Source organism: Mastomys coucha, unplaced genomic scaffold, assembly GCF_008632895.1.
Source record: "Mastomys coucha isolate ucsf_1 unplaced genomic scaffold, UCSF_Mcou_1 pScaffold23, whole genome shotgun sequence".
NCBI classification, from domain to species: Eukaryota; Metazoa; Chordata; class Mammalia; order Rodentia; family Muridae; genus Mastomys; species Mastomys coucha.
The window spans coordinates 50,016,337-50,043,568 of record NW_022196906.1 but is presented as its reverse complement, the minus strand read 5'-3'; the positions used below and the strand labels follow the sequence as shown (position 1 = coordinate 50,043,568).

The window sequence follows — 27,232 nt, the reverse complement described above, 5'->3', positions numbered from 1 at the left end:
AAAAAAAAAAAAAAAAAAAGCACATAATTATTCCTAATGATTATTTGCTAATGAAAACATTTGAAAAGTAACAGCTAACTTTTGCCAACATAATAATATGCCATTATAAATCTAGTTTTTATTTAACCCAACTTTTTAGAGTTGCATTTTCAAATTTTTTTCAAAAGTAATTTAAAATAATTATAAATTATTTATATCTCACCATTTGATACAAAATTGTATATGAATGATTTAATCAGTGTGTATGTTATTTACAAACTGTTGCACAAGGTTTGAATCTTTAGGTTTTCATAAATAAAAATATATTTCAGGAAACATAAGATTGACTGAGAAAACAAAGAAACAGAATAGATGTATGTACTAACTTTTCTTTTGCAAACACACACACACACACATACACACACACTTTGACATTTGGAATTTAGGTATTGTTTCTGTGTTTGTGAGGCACATTAATAACAGCCCTTTCTATAGGACTTTCAGACTTTTAGGAAGAATGTATTAAACCCATTGTCTTTAATCTTCCTGATTATATTCTTGGGAATAACCTTGTCCTTTGCATGTTTTGATGGGAGCCAGTTAATGAATGAGGAAGGGGAAATCTAAAAATTAGAGCTGTATAGAGTCTATTCCAAATTACTTATAACCTAGGGTTTAAAAATTTGCAGTTCACAATAGTTTCATTGAGTTATAATTGATTTTAGTAGTCTTTGCATATTTAATGCATACAAATATACATTGATGAATTTTTACTTGTGCTTACACCTTTGAAATGCTCACTATAACCAAGATTCTTGACACACTGAGTGCTGCTCAAAGGTCTTACATTCCTCTCCACAACCTTCCTTCCTCTTCCACTATATCCTCATCTGTCTTTCTCGATGTTGAAGTTTATGTTTTCAGAATTTTATATAAATAGTCATCTGTTCTTTGGCACCTTTCAACAGCATAGCTGTTTCTAGGCTCATCCATGAAGTATGGACGTGTGAGTATGCACATATATGTGTGTATGTGGAGCTAGTTTAGGAATAGCATAGAAAGAAAGAAAATATTAATGTTTCATGATTCTGTATCCCCCCTTTTTAAAATAAAGTCTATGGCAGAAGTGCTCGCTAAAAAAGAAGAGCTAGCAGATCGTCTAGAAAAGGCCAATGAAGAAGCCATCGCCAGTGCTATTGCTGAAGAAGAACAGTTAACCAGAGAAATTGAAGCTGAAGAAAACAATGACATTAACATCGAGACTGACAACGACAGTGATTTTTCTGTGAGCTTTTTAGTATTTTTGAATCTTGAATAAGAGTAAAATTTGTTGTGGTAGTTTAGATAATGAGCAGTAGCAAACCTTCCTTTAGCTTTACTGATTACAAAATATTTTCATGTGTGATGCAGTTGATAAGTAGAAAGTTGTCATTGTCATTTTACAAATCAAGAAATTGAGTCTACCAGAAAGGAAGAACCCAGTGTTCTTCAGACTGTAATTTCTAGGGACTGAAGAAATTTTTATTCTTGTTTTGTCCTACTAATGAATAGAGAATTGTTGCCAAGTACTCAGGATACATGTGCTAATGGAGGAGAATAAAACAACCATAAGTTTTATATTTAATTTCTTTCTATTAATTACTACCAAATAACTTTTAATTCTAGTTTATGCTTTGTGTAAGACTAGTTTACTTGTTTTGAAATATAATTCATTGTTTCCTGTGAATGGCTACTGAACTTTAAAATATATAGTGAGTGTTTTAACTTGGAAATTATGACTGTATAAGAGATGTAGTTTTGCTTTTGTTTGTTTGGTTCAGTAAAGTTTATTAGAAGTTGATAGAAGTTTATACATAGTTAATTTTTAAGTTTATAGTGTCATATACAAAAATAAGTTTGTTTGTTTTTTGGTGTGTGTGTATTTTATTACATTCTAGGCCAGTATGGGCAGTGGGAGTCTATCTTTCTGTGGTATGTCTCTGGACTGGAATGATGTTCTCGCAGATTATGAAGGTATTGTGTGTATAATGTCTTTGAATATTTGGTATATAGGCACAGTGGGATATACTAGATCATCTTATATGTAGTTTTTAGGTAAAAATAATTTGAGGTAGAAATGCCTTTTAAAAGTCTTTTTCCTATGGAGATAACTCAGTCAGTAAAGTGCTTGCCTTACAAGCTTGAGGCCTGGAAATAGTCCCCAAGCCTGAAGTACATATGCCAGCCATGGTTATGTGTGTGCCTATGTCTCTATTACTGGGAAGTGGAGCCAGGTATATCTCTAGGGCTTGCTGGCTAGGCATTATAGCCTAATTGATGAACTCCAGGTCAATGAGAGATCCAGTGTCAAAGGAAGTGGACAGGGTTTCTGAAGATGACACCCAAGTTTGTCCTCCAGTGCCCACATCAATATACATACATGTGTATTAAGAAAATTCTCAAAAGTTAGTTTTAAAGAAGTACATGGCTAAATAATAGCTGTTTTCTCATTTTATGTTATTGTCCTCTATCAGCTCGTGAATCGTGGCGTCAGAACACATCCTGGGGAGATATTGTAGAAGAGGAGCCTGCTAGACTTCCAGGGCATGGAATTCACATGCATGAAAAGCTTTCTTCACCGTCTCGTAAAAGGTCTGATGTTTGAAAATCCACTTGAAATGACTGATAGTAAGAAATCTTGATTCTGACTTTGGAATTTTCTATCAGGACATTCCATATCTATTGAAAATAGCAAGCACTAAGGAGAAATGATCTTGTATACATTGAAATGTTTGGAGTGCACAGATCCCTGGTTTTAGCCTTGTCATGTGAATACGTGTGTTTCTTGTTCATTTGTGTGTATTAATAGGACAATCGCAGAATCTAAGAAGAAGTATGAAGAAAAACACATGAAAGCTCAACAATTAAGGGAAAAGCTACGCGAAGAGAAGACACTAAAGCTTCAAAAGTTGTTAGAAAGGGTGAGCATTTACATTTTTAAAAATAAAATGATAATCATAAGTTGGCGGATTGTTTTCAAATAGGTTTTTTTTGTTCTGCAACTAAAGGTCATAAAAATACATTTGTAGAAAATAAAGACAGTGTTCCAGAGTTTGTCTTTCCTGAACTACCTAGTACATGGATATTTTGCAAGGTTTTTTAAAGGTATACTTCGCCTTTTGCCATTTTCTTTGGGTAGACCTGTCTAAAATCCAGAATTACTTTTGAGAAGAGTTTTGAAGTTGAAATTATTAGACTTGTTTTGTGTACCTGCTTGTGGGGCTAGCCCTGCTCCCTGCTCTGGCTTGGATTTTTTCTACTCTGAGTTTAGCTGCGGCTATCTCCCTTAACCTCAGAGGCATACGCACTTCAGTTGTCACTAGGTACATGTCTGGCACTAGTACTGTAGTCTGTGTAAATAACCCCCTACTGTCATATGTGTACTCAAGCCAGATTCTATAGTTGTGTGTGCCACTTGCCCAAACTGTGGCCCCAACAATTTCCTGCTCTGGCCCTTATTTACTAGCACATGCACTGCTTAGCACAGATGTGCTGTTGTGAAGGACAGAATCCTGCTCGGGTACTACAAATACCCTTTTGTACCTCGTAGACACTAGCTATTGATGTTACTCACACTAGCCCTCAGACTGCCATGCTATACTGGATAGCTCTAGACCAGAGTGTGTGCACTCTACGCTTTGTGTGTCAGTATATTATTCTATTTGCTTACCCCCATCAGTGCTTCTAAACCGCCTTATCCCCATCAGTGCTTCTAAACCCGCATCCCTGGGGGATGTTCTTCCCCTACTGAAGCCAGCTATTATGACTATTTTTAAAAAGCAACTAAATAGCAATGCAGAGACATCATAGGAATATAATAAAACCCCAGCAACTGACTCAAACACTTGGAAATCTACAAGTTTTTTGACAAAATATTCAAAGTAGTTCCTCTGTGAAAGTCTGTTGAAGTTATGAAGGATTGTGCTATCATTGATATCTCATGACTGTAAGTCCATCTTTTGAATGTAAGTAAGAAGACTCCCTGAGACACTTGTAAAATTCACCTGATCCCATTAGTTTCATGGATGCATTAACAGGCAAAAGTGGAGCACAGGAATGGGAGGAACTGTGCATGTCCTCATCTTTGACCTGAGATATGTGGTGCTTTCTGCTCTAACGAAGAAGCCAGCTGCCTTTTTGAGGGAACTAACAATATGAAATAGCAGGGAAATGGGACACTACTCGTAGTGGTGACCATATCAGAAAGTACATATGAAAAATGCAAAGGTAGGTGAAATAGAACAATAAAACTGATTTATTATGAGACATGGATTACACAAGCTAGCCCAGGGATGTTGTGACGACATGGTTTGAATTTTACAACTGTTGGAACTTTGTGTTAAGGACATAGGATACTTTGGTTGAATTTGGAGTAGAATTCAAGAAATTAGAAACAACTATGCAATAATGTTTCTTTTCAATGGAAAATATATTTACTTGGGAAACAAAACACCTATTTTGGAACAGAAAAGAAATCCTGCTTTATCCATAGTACAATTTTATTACCCTTTCAAACCTCATTTGTCACTGTTTCTATTGAATCTCTTGTAAGTATTTGAATGAGTGATATATACAGTATTGCTTGTTTTAAATTTTTGATTATTATTTAAGTCTGAAATTCCATCTTTTTTATAATGAGTGACGAGACATAAGACACTTCTGTTTTGTAAGACCTTTTGTTCTGCAGCTCTTGTTACTCTAACCACAGCACCTGTTTCTCAGAGCATATCTTTTTTTTTTTTCATATTTCTCAGCCTTTCTTCCATGGGGCAGATATATTAAAATTCACATGGATAGAATTCATGCATAGGGACATGATAGAACTTCTTTTGGAAAAAAGCTGAAGCCATGCTATCTGCCAGTGTGAGCAGCTGAGGCAGTAGCTCATGGAGAGGCTTGAGGAGCATCCAGGATGTCTCTGTCTCAGTCTCAGTAGCTCCCTCCCCACCCTAACTTATCCAGGTCCAACTTCCGGCCCCTGATTAAACTGGACAGTTACGTTCTGTCTCATATATGCAGGTGCTTAGTCCCAGTAGTGAATTTTTCACAGAGCTGCGTTCTCTGATGCCATAGTTATGCTATTTCATTTCAAGGTTTTTTTTTTGTTAGTTTAGAATTTCATTACAGTTACTATAATTTAGATTTTTTAATTTAACATAATATTTTTATCAATTTTTTGGAAATTTTATATCATGTATCCTGATCACACTCATTTCCCAGTCTTTCCGTGCTCCGCAACTTTGTGATCTTCCCCAAACCTCCCAGGTCCAATATGTGCTATCTATATACTCATTGGAGCATCTTTACACTCTGAGTGACATTCTTAAATAGAACTGAGTCATTCCCCTCCTAATCCCCTGCCAGAAGCCATCAGTTGGGAGCTACACTTCAGCATCTCTATCACACTTCTTAAGAGTTGTCTTTGGTGGCTTTCTGTTTAGGCTGCTACTTTTTGGTTTGGGTAAGGGTAGGGGTTGTAACAGAAGCCTTCCATGTCCCTTTTTCTTAACTGTACATCTGCAATCATCACTATCATTGCAGAAGTAGCTTCCTTGTTCTTCATAGTCAGCTGGACCCTAGATCATGGGCATCCACTTGATTTCTAAGAACAACACATACCACAAACATGGTGCAGTAGGTCCATGGACTCAAACAAGGCCCTTGGCAGCAACATAGACTCAGATATCACCATAGACTCAGTTGGCACTCATATCAGTATGGCCCCTCAACAGCAGCACATGTGGTAATCAACACAGACCCCATCTGCAGTAGGGCCTTGGACCCAGTCATGGCCCTAGCTAGAAGCATAGATCTGGATATCCCCATGGCCTCAGAAGACAGTGCTTAGCTTAGTATGGTGCCCAGTGGCAGCACAGCCAGCAGTCCAGACCACAGATATCCTCACGGCCTTTGGTGGGAACAGATTCCAACTGAGATAGTACCTCAGACACTGCAACTGTGTGTGTGTATTGGGGGGAGGGTGTGTGTGTGATGTGTCTGAAAGGTTAGAGGAGAACTTGTGAGAGTTGGTTCTCTTCTTTGACCACATGGGCCCTGAAATCAAACTCAGGACATCATGCTTGACAAGTGTGCTTCTTCACTGAGCCATCTTGCTGGTTCTGCTGTGACTTTTGAGTCTGACTACTTTATATTTACATAACTTCAAAGACTTTTCTGGTCACCATTGCTGGAGTAGTATTTCCAGATGTAAATACAGTATTTTTTTAAAGCTTAAACCAATATATTTTATTCATTGGAATAGCAGAGAGGTATAATTAACATCATTTTAGTCACATCATTATTTCCAGCTCAGTGACATTCATCAGATGAGCACAGTTTGCAGCCACTGAGTCCAACTGCTCTGATGCTAACTGGTATCATTAAAACCTTCCCAGTGTCCAGCCAGTTTGATTTTTTTTATATACATTTAGATTTATTTACATTTATTACTCAATGCTTCGCATGCCTCTATTTTTTTCTTTTTCCTTTTTTTAATTGGGTATTTTATTTATTTACATTTCAAATGTTATCCCCTTTCCCGGCTTCCCCTCTGGAACCCCCCTATCACATCCCCTTTTCCCCTGCTTCTATGAGGATGCTCCCCCACCTACCCACTCACTCCTACCTCACCGCACTGGTATTCACCTATACTGGGGCATTGAGCCTTCACAGGACCAAGGACATCTCCTCTCATTGATGCCAGATAAGGCCATCCTCTGCTACATATGCGGCTGGAGCCATGGGATAGGGACTCAGAAACCATGTTAAGCTAGCTGTGGGCCGTTCTGATGCTTCTATGCCACAGAAGCATAAAGACCTGATGAATCACACTGTCAGCTCCAACTCTAGGTGATTACAAATCCAGGAAGGACTGGCCTGTAATTCACATGTGGCCAAATCAGGTATAATATTTCGTTCTTTGACTAATTGTTACAGCCCTAAGATAATAATATGTATTAAATGTTTACTTCTTATACCAAGTATACATCACTTTAGTCTTAATAGTCCTAGAAAGTAAGTCTTTTAGAATTAAAAATCCCTAAACTCTGGAGACATTAAGTCACTTAAATAACAAAAGATGGTTTCTAGTGAGTTCTAAAGTACTAAACTGAGAAAAAGGGGAGTGGGGGTAGCCACCAGGAAGTCCCAGATGCCAGGAAAGCAAGAGGCTCCCAGGACCCATTGGGGATGAGATTAGCTGAAATGCCCAACAGAAGAGAGAGAGAGAACCTGTAGAGACCATATCCAGAGGTTAGGCAAGGCCCCTGGTTGTGGGATGGGGCCACCCACTCATCTCCAAATTCTTAACCCAGAATTGCTTCTGTCAAAAGGAAATACAGGGACAAAGTGTAGAGCAGAGACAGAAGGAAAGCCTATCCAGGGACTGCCCCATCTAGGGAACCATCTGATATGCAATCACCAAACCCAGACACTATTGCTGATGCCAAGAAGTACATGCTGACAGGAGCCTGACAAATACAGAGGGGGATGCTTGCAGCCAACCATTGGACTGAGCACAAGGACTCCAATGAAGGAGTTAGAGACTGAAGGAGCTGAAGGAGTTTGCAACCACATAGGAAAAGCAATATCAACCAACCAGACCCCCAGAGCTCACAGGGACTAAACCACCAACCAAGGAGTATTCAGAAATCCTCCTGTTTGCTTCTGCCTTCCAAGTGCTGGGATTAAAGGTGTGCACCACCACTGCCTGGTGGAAAAACTTTTTAATGTTCGTTGATTAGAAGAAATAACCAGTTGTAATGTTGTACGAATTTTTTTTTTTTTTAAGGTTTTCGAGACAGGGTCTCTCTGTGTATCCCTGGCTGTCCTGGAACTCACTCTGTAGACCAGGCTGGCCTCGAACTCAGAAATCTACCTGCCTCTGCCTCCCAAGTGCTGGGATTAAAGGCGTAATGTTGTACTATTATAAGAACCTTCAGATTCTGTGGAATAGCTAATTTTCCTCTTGCTTGGGATTTCTTTTTTCCCTCAAATTAAAAAAGAAAAAAAGTCCTAAAATTCAAAGGGAAATATAAAAGAACAGAAGTAACAAGACTAATCTTGACTAAGAAAAAAAATTCAGAAACATCAGGTTTTCTGACTTCAAATTATTACATAAGCATATTAATCAAAATTCTACAACATATAAAAATATGCATATATGATCGTAGAGCTAGGGAGAAGTTAGGGCCACCATGGCTACTGAGCTTTCCAAAATTGCTTTCTAAAGATTTATTTATTTTTTATGTATGTATGGATATTTTGCTACATTTATATCTCTGTACTATCTAAATGCCTGGTGCCCTTAAAGGCCAGAAGAGGGGATTACAGATGGTTGTTAACCACCCTTTGGGTTCTGGAAACTAAAGTGTGGTCTTCTGGAAAAGCAGCAAGTGCTCTTAACCCTTGAGCCACCTCTCCAACCCAGTATACTTATCATTTGATAAGATCACCAAGCATGGAATAAAGAAAGCATTAGAGTTTTCAGTAAGTAGTGCTTTGAAAACTTGATATTGAAAGACAAAAAAGGGACCAAGTAACAGTTGTGTCCTATACCACACACACGTATCAATGCAACATGGGTTAAATATTTCAAAGAAGACTCAAAATTACAAAACTTTTTAAGACTGCCTAGGGAGAAACTTATCTTGGCAATAATTTTTTTATATCACACCAAGATATAAGCAGCGAAAACAAAGCTAGATAAGTAAGAATCACACTAGTTAAACCACTTCTGTATAGCAAAGACGATAAACTGAGACCAAGACAGCTTACAAATGGTACGAGTGATCAGATATGGTATTAATATGCAAAGAACTAAGGACTTGGGACAGTTGATTATCTAGAGCAATAGTAACCTGTAGACACTGGTCAAAGGGTCTAATTCACTCAAGCAAAATTTAGATGGCTAAAAAAATACTCAGAAAGATATTGAACTTCTGTCATGATCAGGGAAATGCAACTTAAACTTCAGTGATATATTCCTTCACACCTGATAGGATGGCTTTTCCCAAAATGACAGAGGTTATGTGCTGAATATAGCTTTCTAGAAAAATGTATCTTTTAAAAATATTTACATCAATTTTTTTGAGAATTTCATCCAATATATTTTGACCACATTCGCCATAAATTCCTCCCTGTTATAGTTCCTCGATCCATACCTTCCCCCTCCCTCCACCTCATTAAACTGCCCAACTTTCTTTTGTTGTCACTGTTACCTTTATCACCATCACCATCAGTCTTCAACTCAGTTTGTGCTGTGCATACATTTCTGGATGTTGGGTCATCCACTGGAGTATGGTATATGCACATACATACATACATACATACATACATACACACACATACACACACACACACACACACACACACTTTTATATAACAGGGTTCAATGAAATGATCCACACCCCTAAAATTAACTGAATCTTCCTCCTCTAGAAGCCACCAATTCTCCGTAGGTCCTCTGTTGGGCTGGGAAACTAATGAATCCCTCTCTTCACCTTGCATTAGAACATTGACTTGATCTTGTAGGATCTTATGCAGACAGCCACAGTTCCTGTGAGTTTATGAGTACAGTGGAACTTTCATGCCTAGAAGACACTGTTTTGCTCCTGCCTTCCTCTGCCTCTGGCTCTTACAGTCTTTTCACTCTCTCTTCGGTGATGGCTGAACATTCTACTAGCACACACTTATCTTCTGCACTTTGACCAGTTGTGAATTTCTGTATTAACCACTATCTATAGATTAAATGTCTCTCATGAAGTCTGAGTGCTACACTAATCTGCAGGCAGGGTGATGCATATTTAAATGGCAGGTTGGTGCTATGTGTGTATAAGAGAATAACAGTGATAGGTTCACCCCTGGAGACTGAGCCCCACAAACATGGGTTGCTGGCTAGCACACATACGTTTTCTCTTGTGAAGAAATATGTTTGAAAGTGTTTACTTTTCTTGGTCAGTGAGAGAATTAGGTAATGTCCAATTAGAATAATATCTAATAGAATCCAATACAATAATTTTCAACTAGAGAGTTGGAAATTAAAACTGCTTATGAGGTTTTATTATATCCTTGTCAGAATAGGTGAGATTAAGAGATTGGATAACTTTTAGGGGTTCATCCTGGAAAGAATTGTTTCTCTCTCTTTCAACAGGCATTTATTGCCTATAGCACTTCATCTAGGGGTAGAGCCTTCTGAAATTTCTCACTTCCATGTTGTCATGTCAGCTCATGGTGTTACTGTGCTAGTATTGCTTAGTGACTATTGTTGAAATTTAATGAGGACAACCTCCCTGCATATATGCGAGATACTTTCTTACAGCAGAAGTCTTCCTGTTCATCAGGTTGAGGGAGCGGGAGGAGAGAGAGGGAGAGGGGGTGCTAGAGTATGAGAGAGAGACAGACAGAGAGAGAGAGAAAGAGAGAGAATGTAATAAATAACAAGAGGCCATGAATTCGAGAGGGAATGAAATGAACATGGGAAGAGTTGGAGAAGGAAGAGGGAGGGGTAGAAATAATACAAATATAGTTCTTGTTTACAAATTATCAGAATTAAACTTCTTAAATAAAAAAGACTGGACAACTAATGCTCACGATGATGTGGGGAACAGAGAATGTGCATGCACTTTTGGGGGGAATGTAAAGTGTAGTTACTGTCAAAATTAGTATGGTAGCTCCTCAGAACAAATAGCGATAGATCTACGATGTGGATGCGTCCACAAAGGACTCTCTTTTCTATATATTTCAGGTTCTATCTGTAAAATAACAAATGTTATTTAAGCATGATGATTAAATGGGGTACATAAAACATAACTTTGGATAGGATGGATAGATGGATGTCTAGTACGTGATCACTAGTTTTTCATGGCAAACTAAAAATATACTACCTAGTGGTCTTTGCTCTGGTTTTGAGATGAGGCTTTCGGTGAGCTGGGGTTTGGGAGAACTTTCGCCAAGCTCACTGCTGCTGTTCCTAGTTCCAAATTCATTTGCTATTATCTAGAAAGCCCAGTTCCCTGCTAGATGTTCTTTTTACAGTCTGAGTATCTTTACATTGATCTGGTGGTTTCCCTACAAAGTAATTAGGTGTAAAAGAGAGAACATATGACAGTTAATCAGCTAGAAGCAGTGCTGTCTTCTGAGCATCATTTTTTGGTGTGTTATTTGGATCACAACACTAAGACAATTGTGGGAGGACATTATACAACAAAGTCAGTAACAACTGACTTTGATTATTAGGAACCATCTGAGTGGGTGATTGCCTCACACATATGACAAACCACACCCTTTTGTTCTTGGACAACTAATGTACAGGTTAAGTGTATTATTTACATTCCTCCAGAATAATGAATACATCAGTAAGAATGGTTATAAAAATGAGCAAGGTAGCATTGGACCTTTCAGAATACTGGTGTTAAGTTTGCATATGTCTTTTGTTTGTTTGTTTTGGTTTTTTTTTTTTTTTTTTTTTTTTTTTTTTTTTTGAGACAGGGTTTCTCTGTGTATCCCTGGCTGTCCTGGAACTCACTCTGTAGACCAGGCTGGCCTCGAACTCAGAAATCCGCCTGCCCCTGCCTCCCAAGCGCTGGGGTTAAAGGCGTGAGTCACTGCTGCAGGGCTTGCTTATGTCTTAAGAGTTTGTCATTTAGAATAGATTGCATATGAAAAGCAGTCTTTTATGCTGTGGAGTTCTCCAAAGTGAATGTTACTTTATTTTTAGATTAAATGTTCTCTAGCATAGCTATGTCTTAATTTTAAATATGAACAAAAAATTATACAGTACAGTTTTGCATTAATATGATTTCTAAGTATTCATGTGAACGATTCAAAGTTTGCTGAAATTTTTGTAATGGTGGAAATTCTCTGAGTTAATTCAGCCTTCCCTGTGTATTTTCTAATTTCCATAGTAATTCCATTTTCCAATCTTATAATAGGTTCTTATTTTAATGATGTTCTAAGTAAATGGTTTCATCTGACCACAGTAACTGTGTAGAACACAGTACAGGTGTTTATCATCTTACAGATGTGAAAACTGAGTCTATGAGAATACAAGTGGGTTTTAGTGTCACATAAGGAATGTGTTTAGAGCTCAGACTTTAAGGAGTGGTTTCTAATATACTAACATTTCTGCATACTTGTTTGTGTTACTTAACATAATTATGGATTATAAATTCCAACTGACATGTTCATTGCTTTGTCTATTCATGTACATCTACTTCCATATTGAATCTGATATTCTGGGGACACTGAATACATTTTTATTGTTTGAAATATTAAGAATTTAAGTATTTTCCTTGACTGTAGGTCATTTTATAGAAATACTAGACTTAGTAAAGAAATCCACCATGTATTAATTTACATTTCTCAGTGCTGTGACAGATGCTGACAAAGAAACTTAAGGTTGGAAGTATTTATTATGGTTCACAGTTTGAGGGTACACTCTATCATGATACAGAAGTCATAGTAACAGGAGCTGAGGCTGCAGTTCACAGTAAATTTGTAGTCAGGAAGCAGAGAAATGTTAACTTTCAGCTTGCTTTTTCCTTTCTTTGGTCTGAGATACCAGCTCATGAATTGCTGTGGCTCACTACTGTGTTGGGTTCTTCTGCCAGAGTTAACCTAGCCCTCTCCACAGAGGTCTGGCTCTTAGGTGCTTATAGACCTACTCAGGCTGATAATTAATATTAAATCTCATATACAGTGTCCATTCTGTCTCGTGGCTCAGTGTAATAATATCTATAAATACAGATATATCTAATGCACTGTCCTAAGAGGTTCATTCATTTAACTAAATCTTCAGAATAACCTAGTCAGTTATGTACTGTTCCCTGCCTCCTTTGCCAGAAGTGTGATTTAATTAAAACATACATGTATATTCTTTGATGAGTCCATACCTGAATATATGCCTTCTTTTGTTTTCTTTGTTTTGTTTTGTTTTCGAGATAGGGTTTCTCTGTATAGCCCTGGCTGTCTGGGAACTCAACTATGTAGACCAGGCTGGCCTCGAACTCAGAAATCCACCTGCCTCTGCCTCTGCCTCCCAAGTGCTGCGATTAAAGGCGTGCACTACCACCCGCCCTGCATATATGCATTCTGATTACTGTTTCTCACCTAATCTATCACCCTCCTGCCTGTCTACCCCTGTCTCAGCAGTCTCCTTTTCCACATTCATAGCCCTTTGTTTTATGACCCATTAGGTTTTACCAGGGCCATCCCTGTGACCATGGATGTGGAACTATCCATTGGAATTTGGTGGGCTCCCTAAATAGGTACATAACTGAAGACATGACTCCCCTCCCAGGCAACAATTAATAGCAAACAGTTCCTCATAGAGAGGTCAGCTTCCATGATCTCCCCACACCCATGACAGACTGTTGAAAAGCCTAGTGTATTTTTTCCCCCCTTTTAAGAAGGAATGAAGTGTCCACACTTTGGTCTTCCTTCTTCTTGAGTTTCTTGTGGCATGTGGATTGTACTTCGAGTATTCCGAGCTTCTGGACCAGTAACCACTTATCAGAGAGTGCATACCATGTGTATTCTTTTGTGATTGGGTTACCTTATTCAGGATGATATTCTCCAGATCCATCCATTTCCCTAAGAATTTCATAAATTCATTGCTTTTAATAGCTGAGTAATACTCCATTGTGTAGATGTATCATGAATTTCTGTATCCATTCCTCTGTTGAGGGATATCTGGGTTGTTTCCAGTTTTTGGCTATTATAAATAAGGCTGCTATGAACATGGTGGAGCATGTGTCCTTATTACATGTTGGAGCATCTTCTGGGTATATGCCCAGGATGGAAGGAGTTGCAGAGACTAACTATGGAACAGAGACTGAAGGAAGGGCATTCCAGCCTGATATAGCTATCTCCTGAGGGGCTCTGACAGTACCTGACTAACACAGATGTAGAGGCTCACAGCCATCCATTGAACTGAGTACAGGGTCCCCAGTGAAGGAGTTAGAGAAAGGACCCAAGGAACTGAAGGGTTTGCAGCCCCTTAGGATGAACAACAATATGAACTAACCAGTACCCTCAGAGCTCCCAGGGACTAAACCACCAACCAAAGAGTACACATGGTGGGACTGATGACTCTGGCAGCATGTGTATAGTAGAGGAAGGCCAAGTCGGTTATGAACGGGAGGAGAGGCCCTGTGAAGTTTCTGTGCCCCAGTGTAGGGGAATGCTAGGGCTAGTAAGCAGGAGAGGGTAGGGTGGCAAGCAGGGGGAGCGGGGAGGGAACAGGGGTTTGTTCTTGTTGGTTTTTGGGTTTGTTTTTTTGGAGGGGAAACTGGGAAAGGAGAAATCATATGACATGTAAATAAAATATCTAATAAAAATAAATAAATAAATAAAAAATGAAAAACCCAGCCAGCTTAAAGAAAAAAAAGAAAAGCCTAGTGTAACCTAGTGCAGGCATCTGGGGCTGGTCTGAGTTCACAATTGTAGTGGCATGCTGTGCCCAGAAGACAGCACCCCGCAGCCCTTCTTGCTGGCATCCAGCTCTTCACATCCCCTCTTTAGCGATATTCCTGAGCCTTAAAGGAGGTGAGATTAGTGTATTGGTTAGAGCCCAGTATTATTCTCTTTTTATATGTATAAGAAAATTGAGATATCAATTACACTGTTGCCAAGAGTATTTAAGTGGCCAGAGAATCATGGGAGCGGTAATTCTGGCTATGTAGTTGGGTTTTAATCATTAATAAAATTCATAAATTTTTCTATTTATCCCTTAGTCTTCTGATTAATTACTTTATATTTTGATGTTAATGATGTGATAATTTGTCATACATAGGAGAAAGATGTCCGAAAGTGGAAGGAAGAATTACTTGATCAACGCCGTAGGATGATGGAAGAGAAATTACTTCATGCTGAATTTAAACGAGAGGTACAGCTACAGGCTATTGTGAAGAAGGCTCAAGAGGAAGAAGCTAAGGTGTGGTGTATTAAGTATTTAGTCATGGAGCCAAGTGTATTTTACAGAGTGTAATTTTGTAACAGGTTTATCCAAGTATTTTATTCTAGAATTATAGAGTTTACTGGTTTACTTAAAATTTACTAGGTACAATCTTATACTTTATAATAAGCAGGTCTGTTGAGATCTACTTGACAGAATAAGCTGCACAGCTGTAAAATCCTAAGTTTGATGAGTTTAGTCATGTGTATATCTCTCCAACTGTCAGCACAGTGAGCATTCACAAATCATCTCTGGAATTCATCTCTTTCTTCAACTCTGGAAATGTGCAAGTTTCTGATCTGCTTTCTCTCATTATAGATGTTGAGTTTTCTAGAATATGAATGGATCATATAAAACATACCTATCCTTCTGACTTCTTTTCACCAATCTTTATTTGAATTTCATGTTGTTATATGTACTGATTGTATCTTTCGTCATCTAGTTACCTATTAGTGGAAATACATTTTCTCCTGGTTTTTGTCTATTCCAAGGATTTCTGCTGTGAGAATTCATTTATAAAGCTTTTAGGTGATGTTTATTTTTGGTTTTAGTTGTTTATTTTTTTGTAAATACCTAGTGGTGGTTGGCAGGCTTACAATAGGCTTATGTTTAACTTTTCTTTTTACATTTATTTTGTGTGCATATGTGTATGCATGCATTGTGTGTGCATGTGCATGTGTGTGCATGTACATGCAATAGGATATGTGTAGAGGTCAAAGGTCAAAGAACCATTGCAGGACTTTGTTTTTTTTTCAATAGATAGCTGTTGTGGTTCAAAGTTGGGTAGTCAGTCTTGGGAGCAAGTATCTTTACCCAGGCAGACATCTTGCTGGCCTCATATCTAACTTTTTAACTATGAGCATATATTAGATATATTGGGAAAATATTTCACTGTTTCATGTTCATGCTTGTAGGTAGTATACGTTCATCAAATCCATTCCTCCTTTTCCTTTCTTATCCCTTCATCTGACTACCTCTTTCTTCTGTAAAAGCTTTCAGTAACACTTTCATGTATTTCAATTATTTTTTGCTCTAGAATCCTTATATAAGAGAGAATATGGAGTACTTGTTTGATTATTATCATTAATTAATTCATTCATTAATTTTGTATCCCATTCGGCTCCCTGTCCTCATTTCCTCCCAATCTCACCCTTACAAACGCTTCCTCTCATTACGCCCCTTCCCCCCAGAGAAGGAGAAGTCCCACTTGGGTAGCACCTCACCCTGGGACATCCAGTTGCAGTAGGACTAAGAGCATCCTCTCTCACTGTGGCCAACCAGGTAGTCCTGTTAGGGGAAGGGCCTCATCTCCTGCCATTAATACTTGGTTTTTTAAGGCTTGTTTGTTTTTGTCTTTTGATTTGAAAGGAATGTTTTTATTTATTACATTGACTTACAAGAAAAAGAATGAGAAGATAAAATTTTAAATTACTGACAAAATTTGTCTATATTTTTTAAATTAATTCATTTTTTAAACTCCATATTCCATCCTCCCCCCCACCCACATCCACCTTCTGACTGCTCCCCATCCTACACCTCCTCCCCATCTTCCTTTTTTCCACTTGGATGCCCGACTCCATCTGACCTCTAAACTCCCTGGGTCCTCCAGTCTCTTGAGGGTTAGGTGAATCATCTGTGAATGAACACAAACCTGGAAGTCCTCTAATGTTATGTGTGTTGTGGGCCTCATATCAGCTAGTGTATGCTCTCTGTTTCATATTCCAGTGTTTGAAAGATCTTGGGGCTCCAGATTTTTTGAGACTGCTGGTCCTCCTACAGGATCACCTTTCTCCTCAGCTTCTTTCAGCCTTCCCTAATTCAGCAACAGGGATCAGCTGCTTCTGTCCATTGGTTGGGTGCAAATATCTGCATCTGACTCTTTCAACTGCTTGTTGGGTCTTTCTGAGGGCAGTCATGCTAGGTCCCTTTTTGTGGCACTCCATAGCCTCAGTAATAGTGTCAGGCCTTGGGACCTCCCCTTGAGCTGGATCCAACTTTGGGCCTGTCGCTGGACCTTATTTTCCTTAGGCTCCTCTCCATTTCCATCCCTGTAATTCTTTCAGACAGGAACAATTATGGGTCAGAGATGTGACTGTGGGATAGCAATCCCATCCCTCACTTGATGCCCTGTCTTCCTGCTGGAGGTAGGCTCTATAAGTTCCCTCTCCCTACTGTTGGGCATTTCATCTAAGGTGCCTCCCTTTGATTCCTGAGAGTCTCTTATCTATAGGTATTTGTTACATTCTAGAGGGTCCCCCCAACTTCCTATTTCCTGAGGTTGCCTGTCTCCATTCTTTCTGCTGGCTCTCAGGGCTTCAGTCCTTTTCCATCACCCAATACCAGATCAGGTTCTCCCTCCCCTCCTCCTGCCCACTTTCCTTCCCTGGTCCCTCCCTCCCTCTCCACTAGTGATTGCTTTCTTCTCTCTCCCAAGTGGGACTGAGGTGCTGAGGTGTCCTCACTTGAGTACTTCATCTTGTTGACCCTTTGAGTTCTGTGGACTGTATCTTGGGTATCCTGTACTTTTTTTTTTGGCTAATATCCACTTATTAGTGAGTACATACCATGCACTTCCTTTTGGTTCTGAGTTACTTCACTCAGGATAATATATTCTAGTTCCATACATTTGCCTGCAAAACTCAGGATGTCCTTGTTCTTAATAGCTGAGTAGTACTCCATTGTGTAAATGAACCACATTTTCTATATCCACTCTACTGTAGTGGGACATCTGAGTTGTTCCCAGTTTCTAACTATCAAAATAAGGCTGCTATGAACATAGCGGAACATATGCCCCTATGGCATGGTGGGGCATCTTTTGGGTATATGCCCAAGAGTGTTATAACTGGGTCTAGTTACAATTTTCTGAGGAACCTCCAGATTGATTTTCAGAGTGGCTATACCAGTTTGCAATCCCACCAGCAATGGAGGAGTGTTGCTCTTTTTCCACATCCTCTCCAACATGTGTTGTCACCTGAGGTTTTGATCTTAGCCATTCTGATTGGTGTAAGGTAGAATCTCAGGTTCATTTTGATTTGCATTTCTCTGATCACTAAGGACTTGAACATTTCTTTAGGTGCTTCTCAGCCATTCGAGATTCTTCAGTTTTGAATTCTCGGTTTAGTTCTATACCCCATTTTTTGATTAGGTTGTTTGGTTTTTTTGGTGATTAACTTCTTGAGTTCTTTATATATTTTGGATATTAGCCCTCTATCAGATGTGGGGTTAGTGAAGATTTTTTTCCCAATCTTTAGGTTGCCGATTTGTCTTATTGACTATGTCCTTTGCCTTACAGAAGCTTTCCAGTTTCATGAGGTCACATTTATCAATGGGTCTATTTTCATTCTCCTACATACAGACAGCCAGTTAGACCATCACCATTTTCTCTTTTCCATTGTATATATTTTTGGCATCTTTGTCAAAGATCATGTGACTGCAAATGTGTGGTTTTATTTCTGGGTCTTCAATTCTATTCCATTGATCAATGTGTCTGTCTCTGTACCAATACCATGCAGTTTTTTGTTTTGTTTTGTTTTTTAATCACTATTGCTCTGTAGTAAAGCTTGAAGTCAGGGATGGTAATTTCCCCCAGCTGTTCTTTTATTCTTAAGAATTGTTTTCGCTATTCTGTGTTTTTTGTCTTTCTAGATGAATTTGAGAATTACTCTTTCCGTGTCTTTGAAGAATTATGTTGGGATTTTGATGGGGATTGCATTGAATCTATAGATTGCCTTTGGTAGGATGGCCATTTTTATTATGTTAATTCTGCCAATCCATGAGCAGAATTAATGGGAGATCTCTACATTTTCTGAGATCTTTTTCAATTTCTTTCTTGAGAGACTTGAAGTTATTGTCATATAGGTCTTTCACTAGTTTGGTTAGAGTTACCTAGAGATATTTTGTATTATTTGTGGCTATTGTAAAGGGAGTTGTTTCCCCAATTTCTTTCTCAGTCTGTTTATCCTTTGTATAAAGGAAGGCTACTGATTTATTTGAGTTCATTTTATATCTGGCCACTTTGCTGAAATTGTTTATCAGCTGGAGAAGTTCTCTGGTAGAATTTTTGGGGTTGCTTATGTATACTATCATATCATCTGCAAATAGTGATACTTTTATTTCTTCTTTGCCAATTTGTATCCCCTTGATCTCTTTTTGTTGTCTTATTGTTCTAGCTAACACTTCGAGTACTATATTGAATAGACATGGGAGAGTGGGCATCTTTGTCTTGTCCCCGATTTCAGTGGGATTGCTTCAAGTATGTCTTCATTTAATTTGATATTGGCTGTTGGTTTGCAGTAAATTGTTTTTATTATGTTTAGATCTGGGCCTTGAATTCCTGATCTCTCCAATACTTTTAACATGAAGGGGTGTTGTATTTTGTCAAATGCTTTTTCCTGCATCTAAGGAGATGATCATGTAATTTTTTTCTTTGAGTTTGTTTATATATTGGATTATGTTAATGTATTTTCACATACTAAACCAACCTTGCATTCCTGGGATGAACCCTACTTGATTGTGGTGAATGATGGTTTTTATGTGTTCTTGTATTAAGTTTGCAAGAATTTTATTGAGTATTTTTGCATTGATACTCATAAGCGATATTGGTCTGCAGTTCTCTTTTTTGGTTCCGTCCTTGTGTGGTGTGGTTTAGGTATCAAAGTAATTGTGGTTTCATAGAATGAGTTAAGTAGTGGTCCTTCTGTTTCTATTTTATGGAATAGTTTGAAGAAAATTGGTATCAGGTCTTCTTTGAAGGTTTAGTAGAATTCTGCACTAAAACCATCTGGCCTTGGGCTTATTTTGGTTGAGAGGTTTTTAATGGCTTCTTCTATTTCCTGTGTGATATGGACCTGAACCTGTTTGGATAGTTTACCTGCTCTTGGCATCTGTCTAGAAAACCATCCATTTTATTGAGATTTTCCAGTTTTGTTGAGTATAGACTTTTATAGTAGGATCTGATGAGTTTTTGAATTTCCTCTTTTTCTGTTATTATGTCTCCCTTTTTATTTCTGATTTTATTGATTTGGATACTGCCTCTTGGCCCTTTAGTTAGTTTGGCCAGGGGTGTGTCTATCTTATTGATTCTCTCAAATATCCGGTTTTTGATTTTGCTGATTTTTGGATTGTTTTCTTTATTTGTTTGTTTTTGGTTTTGTTTCTATTTGGTTGATTTCGGCCCAAAGTTTGATTATTTTCTGCCTTCTACTTCTTTTGGGTAAGTTTGCTTCTTTTTGTTCTAGAGCTCTCAGGTGTGCTGTTAAGTTGTTAGTGTAAGATCTGTCCAGTGTCTTTACCAGAGCACTTAGTGCTATGAACTTTCCTCTAGCACTGCTTTCTTATGTCCCATAAATTTTTGTTTGATTTGTCAACATTTTCATTAAATTCCATGAAGTCTTTATTTCTTTCTGTATTTCTTACCTGACCAAGCTGTCATTATGTAGAGAATTGTTCAGTTTCCACATATATGTGGGCTTTCTGTAGTTTTTACTGTTGTTGAAGTCCAGCCTTAGGCCATGGTGATCTGATAGGATGCATGGTATTATTTCAATCTTCTTGTATCTGTTGAGGGTTGTTTTGTGACCAATTATATGGTCAGTTTAGGAGAAGGTACCATGAAGTGGTGAGAAGAAAGTGTATTTTTTTGTTTTAGGGTGAAATGTCCTGTAGATATCTGTTAAATCCATTTGGTTTATAACCTGTCTTAGTTTCACTGTGTCTCTGTTTAGTTTCTGTTTCAGTGCCCTGTTCTTTGGTGAGAGGGTGTTGAAATCTTCCACTATTATTGTGCTGGGTTCAAAGTATGTTTTGAGTTTTTGTAACGTTTCTTTTACCAATTTGTGTGCTCTTTCATTTGGGGCATAGATGTTCAGAATTGAGACTTTCTCTTGGTGGATTTTCCCCTTGATGAATATGAAGTGTCCTTCTTCATCACGCGTGACAACTTTTGGTTTAAATTCTGTTTTATTGGATATTAGGATGGCATCTCCTGATTGTTTCCTGGGACCATTTGCTTGGAAGATCTTTTTCCATCCCTTTACTCTGAGATAATAGTGTCTTTGTTATTGAAATGTGTTTCTTTTATGCAGCAAAATGCTGGATCTTGTTTGTGAATCCAGTATGTTAGTTTATGTCTTTTTATAGTTGATTTGAGTCTATTAGTATTGAGAGATATTAAAGAGAGAAGACTGTTTGTTCCTGATATGTTTGTTTTTGTAGGTGGCTTTATGTGCTTGTGGTTCTCTGCTTTTGACTTTGTTGTGAGATGCTTAAGATCTTGTCCTCTCTTTGGTGCAGGTGTCTTCCTTGCCTTGGAGTTTTCCTTCCAGGATCCTTTGTAGGATTGGGTTGGTAGATAGATACTGTTTGAGTTTGGTTTTGTCCTGGAATATTCTGGTTTTTCCATCTATGTTGATTGAGAGTTTTGCTGGGTATGATATCCTGGCCTGGCATTTGTGTTCTCTTAGGGTCTGCATGACCTCTGACCAGGTTCTTCTGGATTTCATAGTCTCTGTTGAGAAGTCTGATGTAATTCTGATAGCTCTACCTTTGTTGTATGTTACTTGGCCTTTTTCCCTTGCAGCTTTTCATTTTATTTCTTTACTCTGTGCATTTCATGTTTTGATAATTATGTGATGAGAAGATTTTCTTTTCTAATCCCATTTATTTGGTGTTCTATAGGCCTCTTGTACCTTTATGGCCATCTCTTTCTTTAGGTTGGAGAAGTTTTCTTCTATGATTTTGTTGAAGACATTTTCAGGTCCTTTGTGCCACGGCCACTTGTCTACTCCAGTAGTGTCTGCAATATTGGGGGTGAAAGCCTGATTAAGGACAAGAGGCATTATGACTTCAAAGGGAGTTTGTGCCTCCTGGGTATTCAGTCAGTCGTTGGCATCTCCTAACTCAGACATGTTCCAGATTAGTCTTTCCAATCATCAACATACCTTATTATTCAGGCCTAAAGGTACCCCAAGAAATGATTCATAAATGGCTATAAAAGGGCGTTGTTCCCTGGCTCCTATTATTTATTCTGTAGTGTGAACTGTGTAGTTTCTTCCAGAATTAGTTCTCATATATTAAAAACATTAGGTGTTAATGAACCAAGTGTATATATGACTTAAAATTCTATGCAGTATTGAAATTTATGGGGATGTTATGGTTTTAGATTTTAATTGTGTTAATCAAAAAGGCTAACAGAATTTAACCAGAGTGGCCAGGGTAGCGACTTTTTCATGGCTTCATCTCACTTCGATTGCTCTTTACCTTCAGTGGCACAGCTTTAGCTGACTTTATCATAGTGAACCCGAAATGTGAATATTCAGATTATATTCTCTACTGAGTTCTAGACTATGCTGCCTTAGTGGTTAAGAGACCCATCTGTTCTCCATCCCTATATTTCTCCTTCCCCCAACCCAAATGATGGGGCTTCCTAGAACTCCACATTTTGGCTGGTGATTTTATTTATTTATTTATTTATTTATTTTTGGTTTTTCGAGACAGGGTTTCTCTGCATAGCCCTGGCTGTCCTGGAACTCACTCTGTAGACCAGGCTGGCCTCGAACTCAGAAATCCACCTGTCTCTGCCTCCCAAGTGCTGGGACTAAAGGCATGCGCCACCACTGCCTGGCTTGGCTGACAATTATTAATAGTGTATTATAAACAATCACTGTGTTTCAATAACCAGTTTTTATTACTAAGGCATAAAGCTAAGTATAAGAGAAAATAAAGCAGCTACTCTTTTGTCACTTCTCTGGGGGTTCATTTCAGGTCATGTGTAATCTTCTATCATGTAGTCAGCCGTGTGCTTTCTTGTCCATTTCAGCTATACTTTAGTTATGTTTATAGACTTCCTAAATATTTGCTCTCTATAGTCTTATTTTATTGACCTTGTTTGTTCCTTAGTAATGTTTCTGAAAGTTATAATTATTGATAGTATTCAGGTTAAGAACCATCAAGTATTTTCCCTTTGCCTTCAATTTTAAAACAGTTATTTATTATTAAGTGTGATGTGTGTATGTACCATTACAGTTCTGTGTTTACATGGTTTCAGCTGATTTTATTAGGTCACCAGGCTTGCATGGTGAGTGCTTTATCCACTGAACTATCTTGCTCGTTTTGCCTTTAAGCTTTAATGTAAATGTATTACTCTAGCTTTCTTCAGTAACATATTGAGAATAATGATTGTATTATCATTTACTAATTATTTCCATTATTTTAAAGAATTTCATCAACATGGCAAATAATGTTAAAATCTCATCAGAAAATGTGTTTGGTGTTTTGGGTAGAAACATTCTTTGGTACATTGCTTCAGAATTATTATACTGCAGAAGTGGACACCTGTATACTGAAGCATTACTCTATATACAACACTTCTTAGTAAGAAATATCAAAATTTTACTTCTACTTGAAGATAAAAAAAATGAAATGAAAGTAATTGTAAGAAAGTTGCTGGGTTTAGAATAAATGAGAAGGTTTATTTCATAGAGATTTAAGTTTGTAAAAGTTATGGTACATACTAAGTTCTGAGTTATATTTGTTCATTTTGGGTTAGTTACCTTTCTACTATTGTAACAAAATTTCTAAAATAATTAAATTTTGCTTAGAACATTAAGTCTTATTCCTTCTCTTTCAATGACTACACTTTAAATAGGAGACCTGATACAGAATGAATATGCTTTTCTTGCATATGATTTGTCTGTCATATGCTTTAGTAGTTTGAAAGATTGTTATATGATAAACTACTTTAAAAGTATATCTGGAAGCAAGAGATGGATAAAGAACAACTGTGGAAGTCAATTCTCTTCTTCCACTTTGTGGGTACAGGAAGATCAAACTCAGGTGGTCAGGCTTGGCAGCTTGCTCTAAGGCATTCTACTGGTTCTGAAATGTATGAACTAGTTTGATCTAAGCTTTGTTTTCCCAGTCTACATTGTTGGAATCCCTGCTTCTGTGTGAAGTTGAACACCAGTGTGCAGCACAATCTTTTGTAACTATTTGTTACTTTCAGTAAATATAAAAGAGAAAAAAACACTTCTATACTTTTAAGTTTTATTGTCTAAAACAGCTGACAGGATTCCAGTTAAAATGGCAGGTTATATTTGGCTCCTTTGAACCAATGAAAAGAGAATCAGATTTACAGTAGACACTCTTTCAGAGACAGAACAGGCCGCTGGTAATCCATAAGCAAGTGGAAGGACACTGGGGAAGAGGAGGGACCAAAAGTGGACAGCTGTGCCTTTCCTGCTCTCTCGCTCAGTGGCCCGTGGTGGTGGTTTTGGCTGAACAGTAAGACAACCCTGGCCCCTTAAAAAAACTGAAGTAGACATCCAAATCAAGAGATGAATAGATTACTAAAAAGAAACACTAGAAACATGAAAAAGCAAAGGAACATGGCTCTTCTAAAAGATCATAACTTCTTAATTGTTAAGTAAAAGATGCTCATAGAGGTAAACATTTTAAAAGCGTAAAGGTGAAAATGATCAATGACCTGAAAGAGCATGAAGGTGAAATTAATCTAGGATCTTAGGAGTAAAGTGAGCAACACAGAAAACAAGCTAGAAATATGAATGGAAAACTCAGCAATAGGTAATAAAAATTTGGATTAAACTTGAAGTTTTAAAGAAACACAGAAATGTTAGAAATGAAACCTAAGCCAAATAAATAACACATTGGAAGACATTGCTAGTTGCCTCGACTGAGCAGAAAAAAATACTTGGGAGGAAGGACTGGTTGAGTATATAAAATCAAAAATTAGTAAGAAAATATATAATCCCATACACAGTATCCATAGAGAATTAGAATCTATGACTCCATATCCAAGAAACAGAATCTCTGGTAAAGCTACCCACAGACTTGATAGTTAAAGGAGAGAAATCTGTCAACTGAAAATAAGATGGTATAGTTGTTCTGTTATATGATACAGTAAACTTCAGTCTAAAATTAGAAAAATGAAGAAGGCCACTACCTATTAATAAACAAGTAAACAAACAAGCAAACATTAGAACAACTCATTAAGAAGATACTTATAATGAATGATTATGTGTAATTATAATAATTACTTTCAAATATTTATATGCATATGAAATTAATGCCTTTCATTTTATAAAACAACACAGATGAACAGAAAAGGTTAAACAGATCCTAATAATTATAGGTGATTTCAATATCACATTCTAATCTGTTGATGAGGCATTTACCTTCAGAATTAAAAGTTCACTGCAGATCAAATGAACTGAACATTTCAAAATACAAAATAGTCTATCCAACAGATACCGATGCATGCAACTCTAAAATAGACCACATTCTTACAAGTCTTATCTAAAGCAAGTCTTCCCAAGTACAAAACAATTGAAATAATTTCTTATACCATCTTAGATAACAGTACAACCGAACTAGAAATCACTAGTAAAAGAAAAATTAAAACAGTAACAACACCAGCAAACCAAGATACATAGATATATAGAAACTGAACAGTACAATCTTGATTAGTAGTCACTGAAGAAATCCTGGAGTAAGTTAAAATTTTATACAAATGAAATCATAGTTTGATAGAACCTTTAAGACATATCTAAGCCAGGTGTGGTGGTTCATACCTTTAATGCAGTTCAAGGCAGGCAGATCTCTGTGAATTTGAGGCCAGCCTGGTCTACAAAATGAGTTCCAGGACAGCCAGGTCTGTTACACAGTGAAACCCTATCTTGAAAAACTAACACCAAAAAACTTCAAAAGTTCTAAAATAATAAGTTAACATTATACCACACAATCTTAGGAAAACAAGAACAAACCCAAAAAGCAGTTTATGTCAAAAAGTTAAAAAGATCAGAGTTGAAATGAAGTAGAAACAAAAAGCAATATAGTTGTTTTTTAGAGAAAACAACCATGCTAGCCAGAAGGGAGGATAGCCAAGTTAGTACCATTAGAGCTCTATAGGGGTACAATGATCTGCCCGTGTGACGTCAGGAGGCTCAGTAGGGGGACCTTTGGAAACATTCCCAAAATAAGAAATTACAAAAGAGATGGTTAAGTATAAGTGAGGTTGTTTGGAAATAGGTACCCTCAGAAAGTATTGTTGAGAATGTTAATTGAGCAGCCAAAAAAGCTAAAAATATAACTACCATATCAGCTAGCATGCCTTAATCAAAGTGCTTCTAACATACCACATGCCTGAGAGACACATGCACATCTATTTTTTTTTATTGCTTCATATGATGTAAAATGGAACCAACTTATTTGTTTGTTAATAAACGAGCAGATAAGTAAAATTTGGTACATATTCACAATAGAATTTTATTCATTCATAAAGAAAGATGCAATTATGACATGTGCAGGAAGCAGATGGAACTGGAGGCCATTAAGCTAAGCAAAATAAGCCTGACCTAGAAAGTTAAAGTTTCATAAATAATCCTTGTTTAAAGTTCTTTGTATGAGTAACTTAAGAAACTGGGAAAGGGTTATAAGAGAGGAAGAGCTGTTAAGGGAGGAAGAGAGGGTGATGGATATGCATGTTATGAGAGTCGGAGGGGAGAGCCCTGAGTGACAGAACAGGGAAGACTTGGGAGGGGATCAAACAGGGCAACTTGTAATTATGTTAAAGTGTGAAGATCCATTACTTGTGGATATCATGAAATGCATTATTTTGTATGCCAGATTAAGAAAAAGTAAAAATTTCACTAGAAAAATATGAACATGCCTAGTTATCTGTACTCTTTGTATTGTTACAAATTTATGTTACGTGAAGCTTTATAAAATAAATACTAAATCGTTTACTCTCTAAAATACTAAATCGTTTCCTGTTTTAAAAAATATTTTCAATGGTAGCCTCTTAAATCATTCCTTATTAAACCCTATTAATTTGTCATATACATTGGCTTATTTTGAGATAAAACTGGCAGGAAAACCTTATTAGTTATTTTTCCCTGGCCCTTACTGATGATTTAAATATTCTTGTGTAAAATCATTGTTAAATTTCATATATTTATAAGAATTAAATTGAAGAGTTAGAGAGTAGCTCAGTAGTTAAGAGTATATACTGCTCTTGCAGTGGACCCGAATTTTGTTCCCAGCACCCATGTCAGGAGGCTCATGGGCACCTGTAACTCCAGCTCCAAGGCACCTGCAGCCATGCTTGTGTACATGCACTCGGATACACACACAGACAGACAGGCAGGCAGGCAGGCAGACAGACAGACAGCCTCTCTGTCTGTCTGTCTGTCTGTCTGTCTGTCTCTGTCTCTGTCTCTCTCTGCCTCTTTCTCTCTCTCTCTCTCT

At 37.6% G+C, this 27,232-nt stretch overlaps 1 protein-coding gene across 2 annotated transcripts in view; it reads left to right on the top strand.

The window, feature by feature from the left end:
• Scaper (S-phase cyclin A associated protein in the ER) overlaps positions 1–27,232 on the top strand; it is a 498,868-nt gene that overhangs the window by 106,844 nt on the left and 364,792 nt on the right. For both annotated transcript variants that reach the window (XM_031343583.1, XM_031343584.1), the window contains exons 12-16: positions 1,094–1,264; positions 1,917–1,992; positions 2,493–2,610; positions 2,828–2,939; positions 14,810–14,950. In XM_031343583.1, the coding sequence (XP_031199443.1) occupies positions 1,094–1,264; positions 1,917–1,992; positions 2,493–2,610; positions 2,828–2,939; positions 14,810–14,950 (618 nt within the window). The remainder of the gene's footprint in view (positions 1–1,093; positions 1,265–1,916; positions 1,993–2,492; positions 2,611–2,827; positions 2,940–14,809; positions 14,951–27,232) is intronic.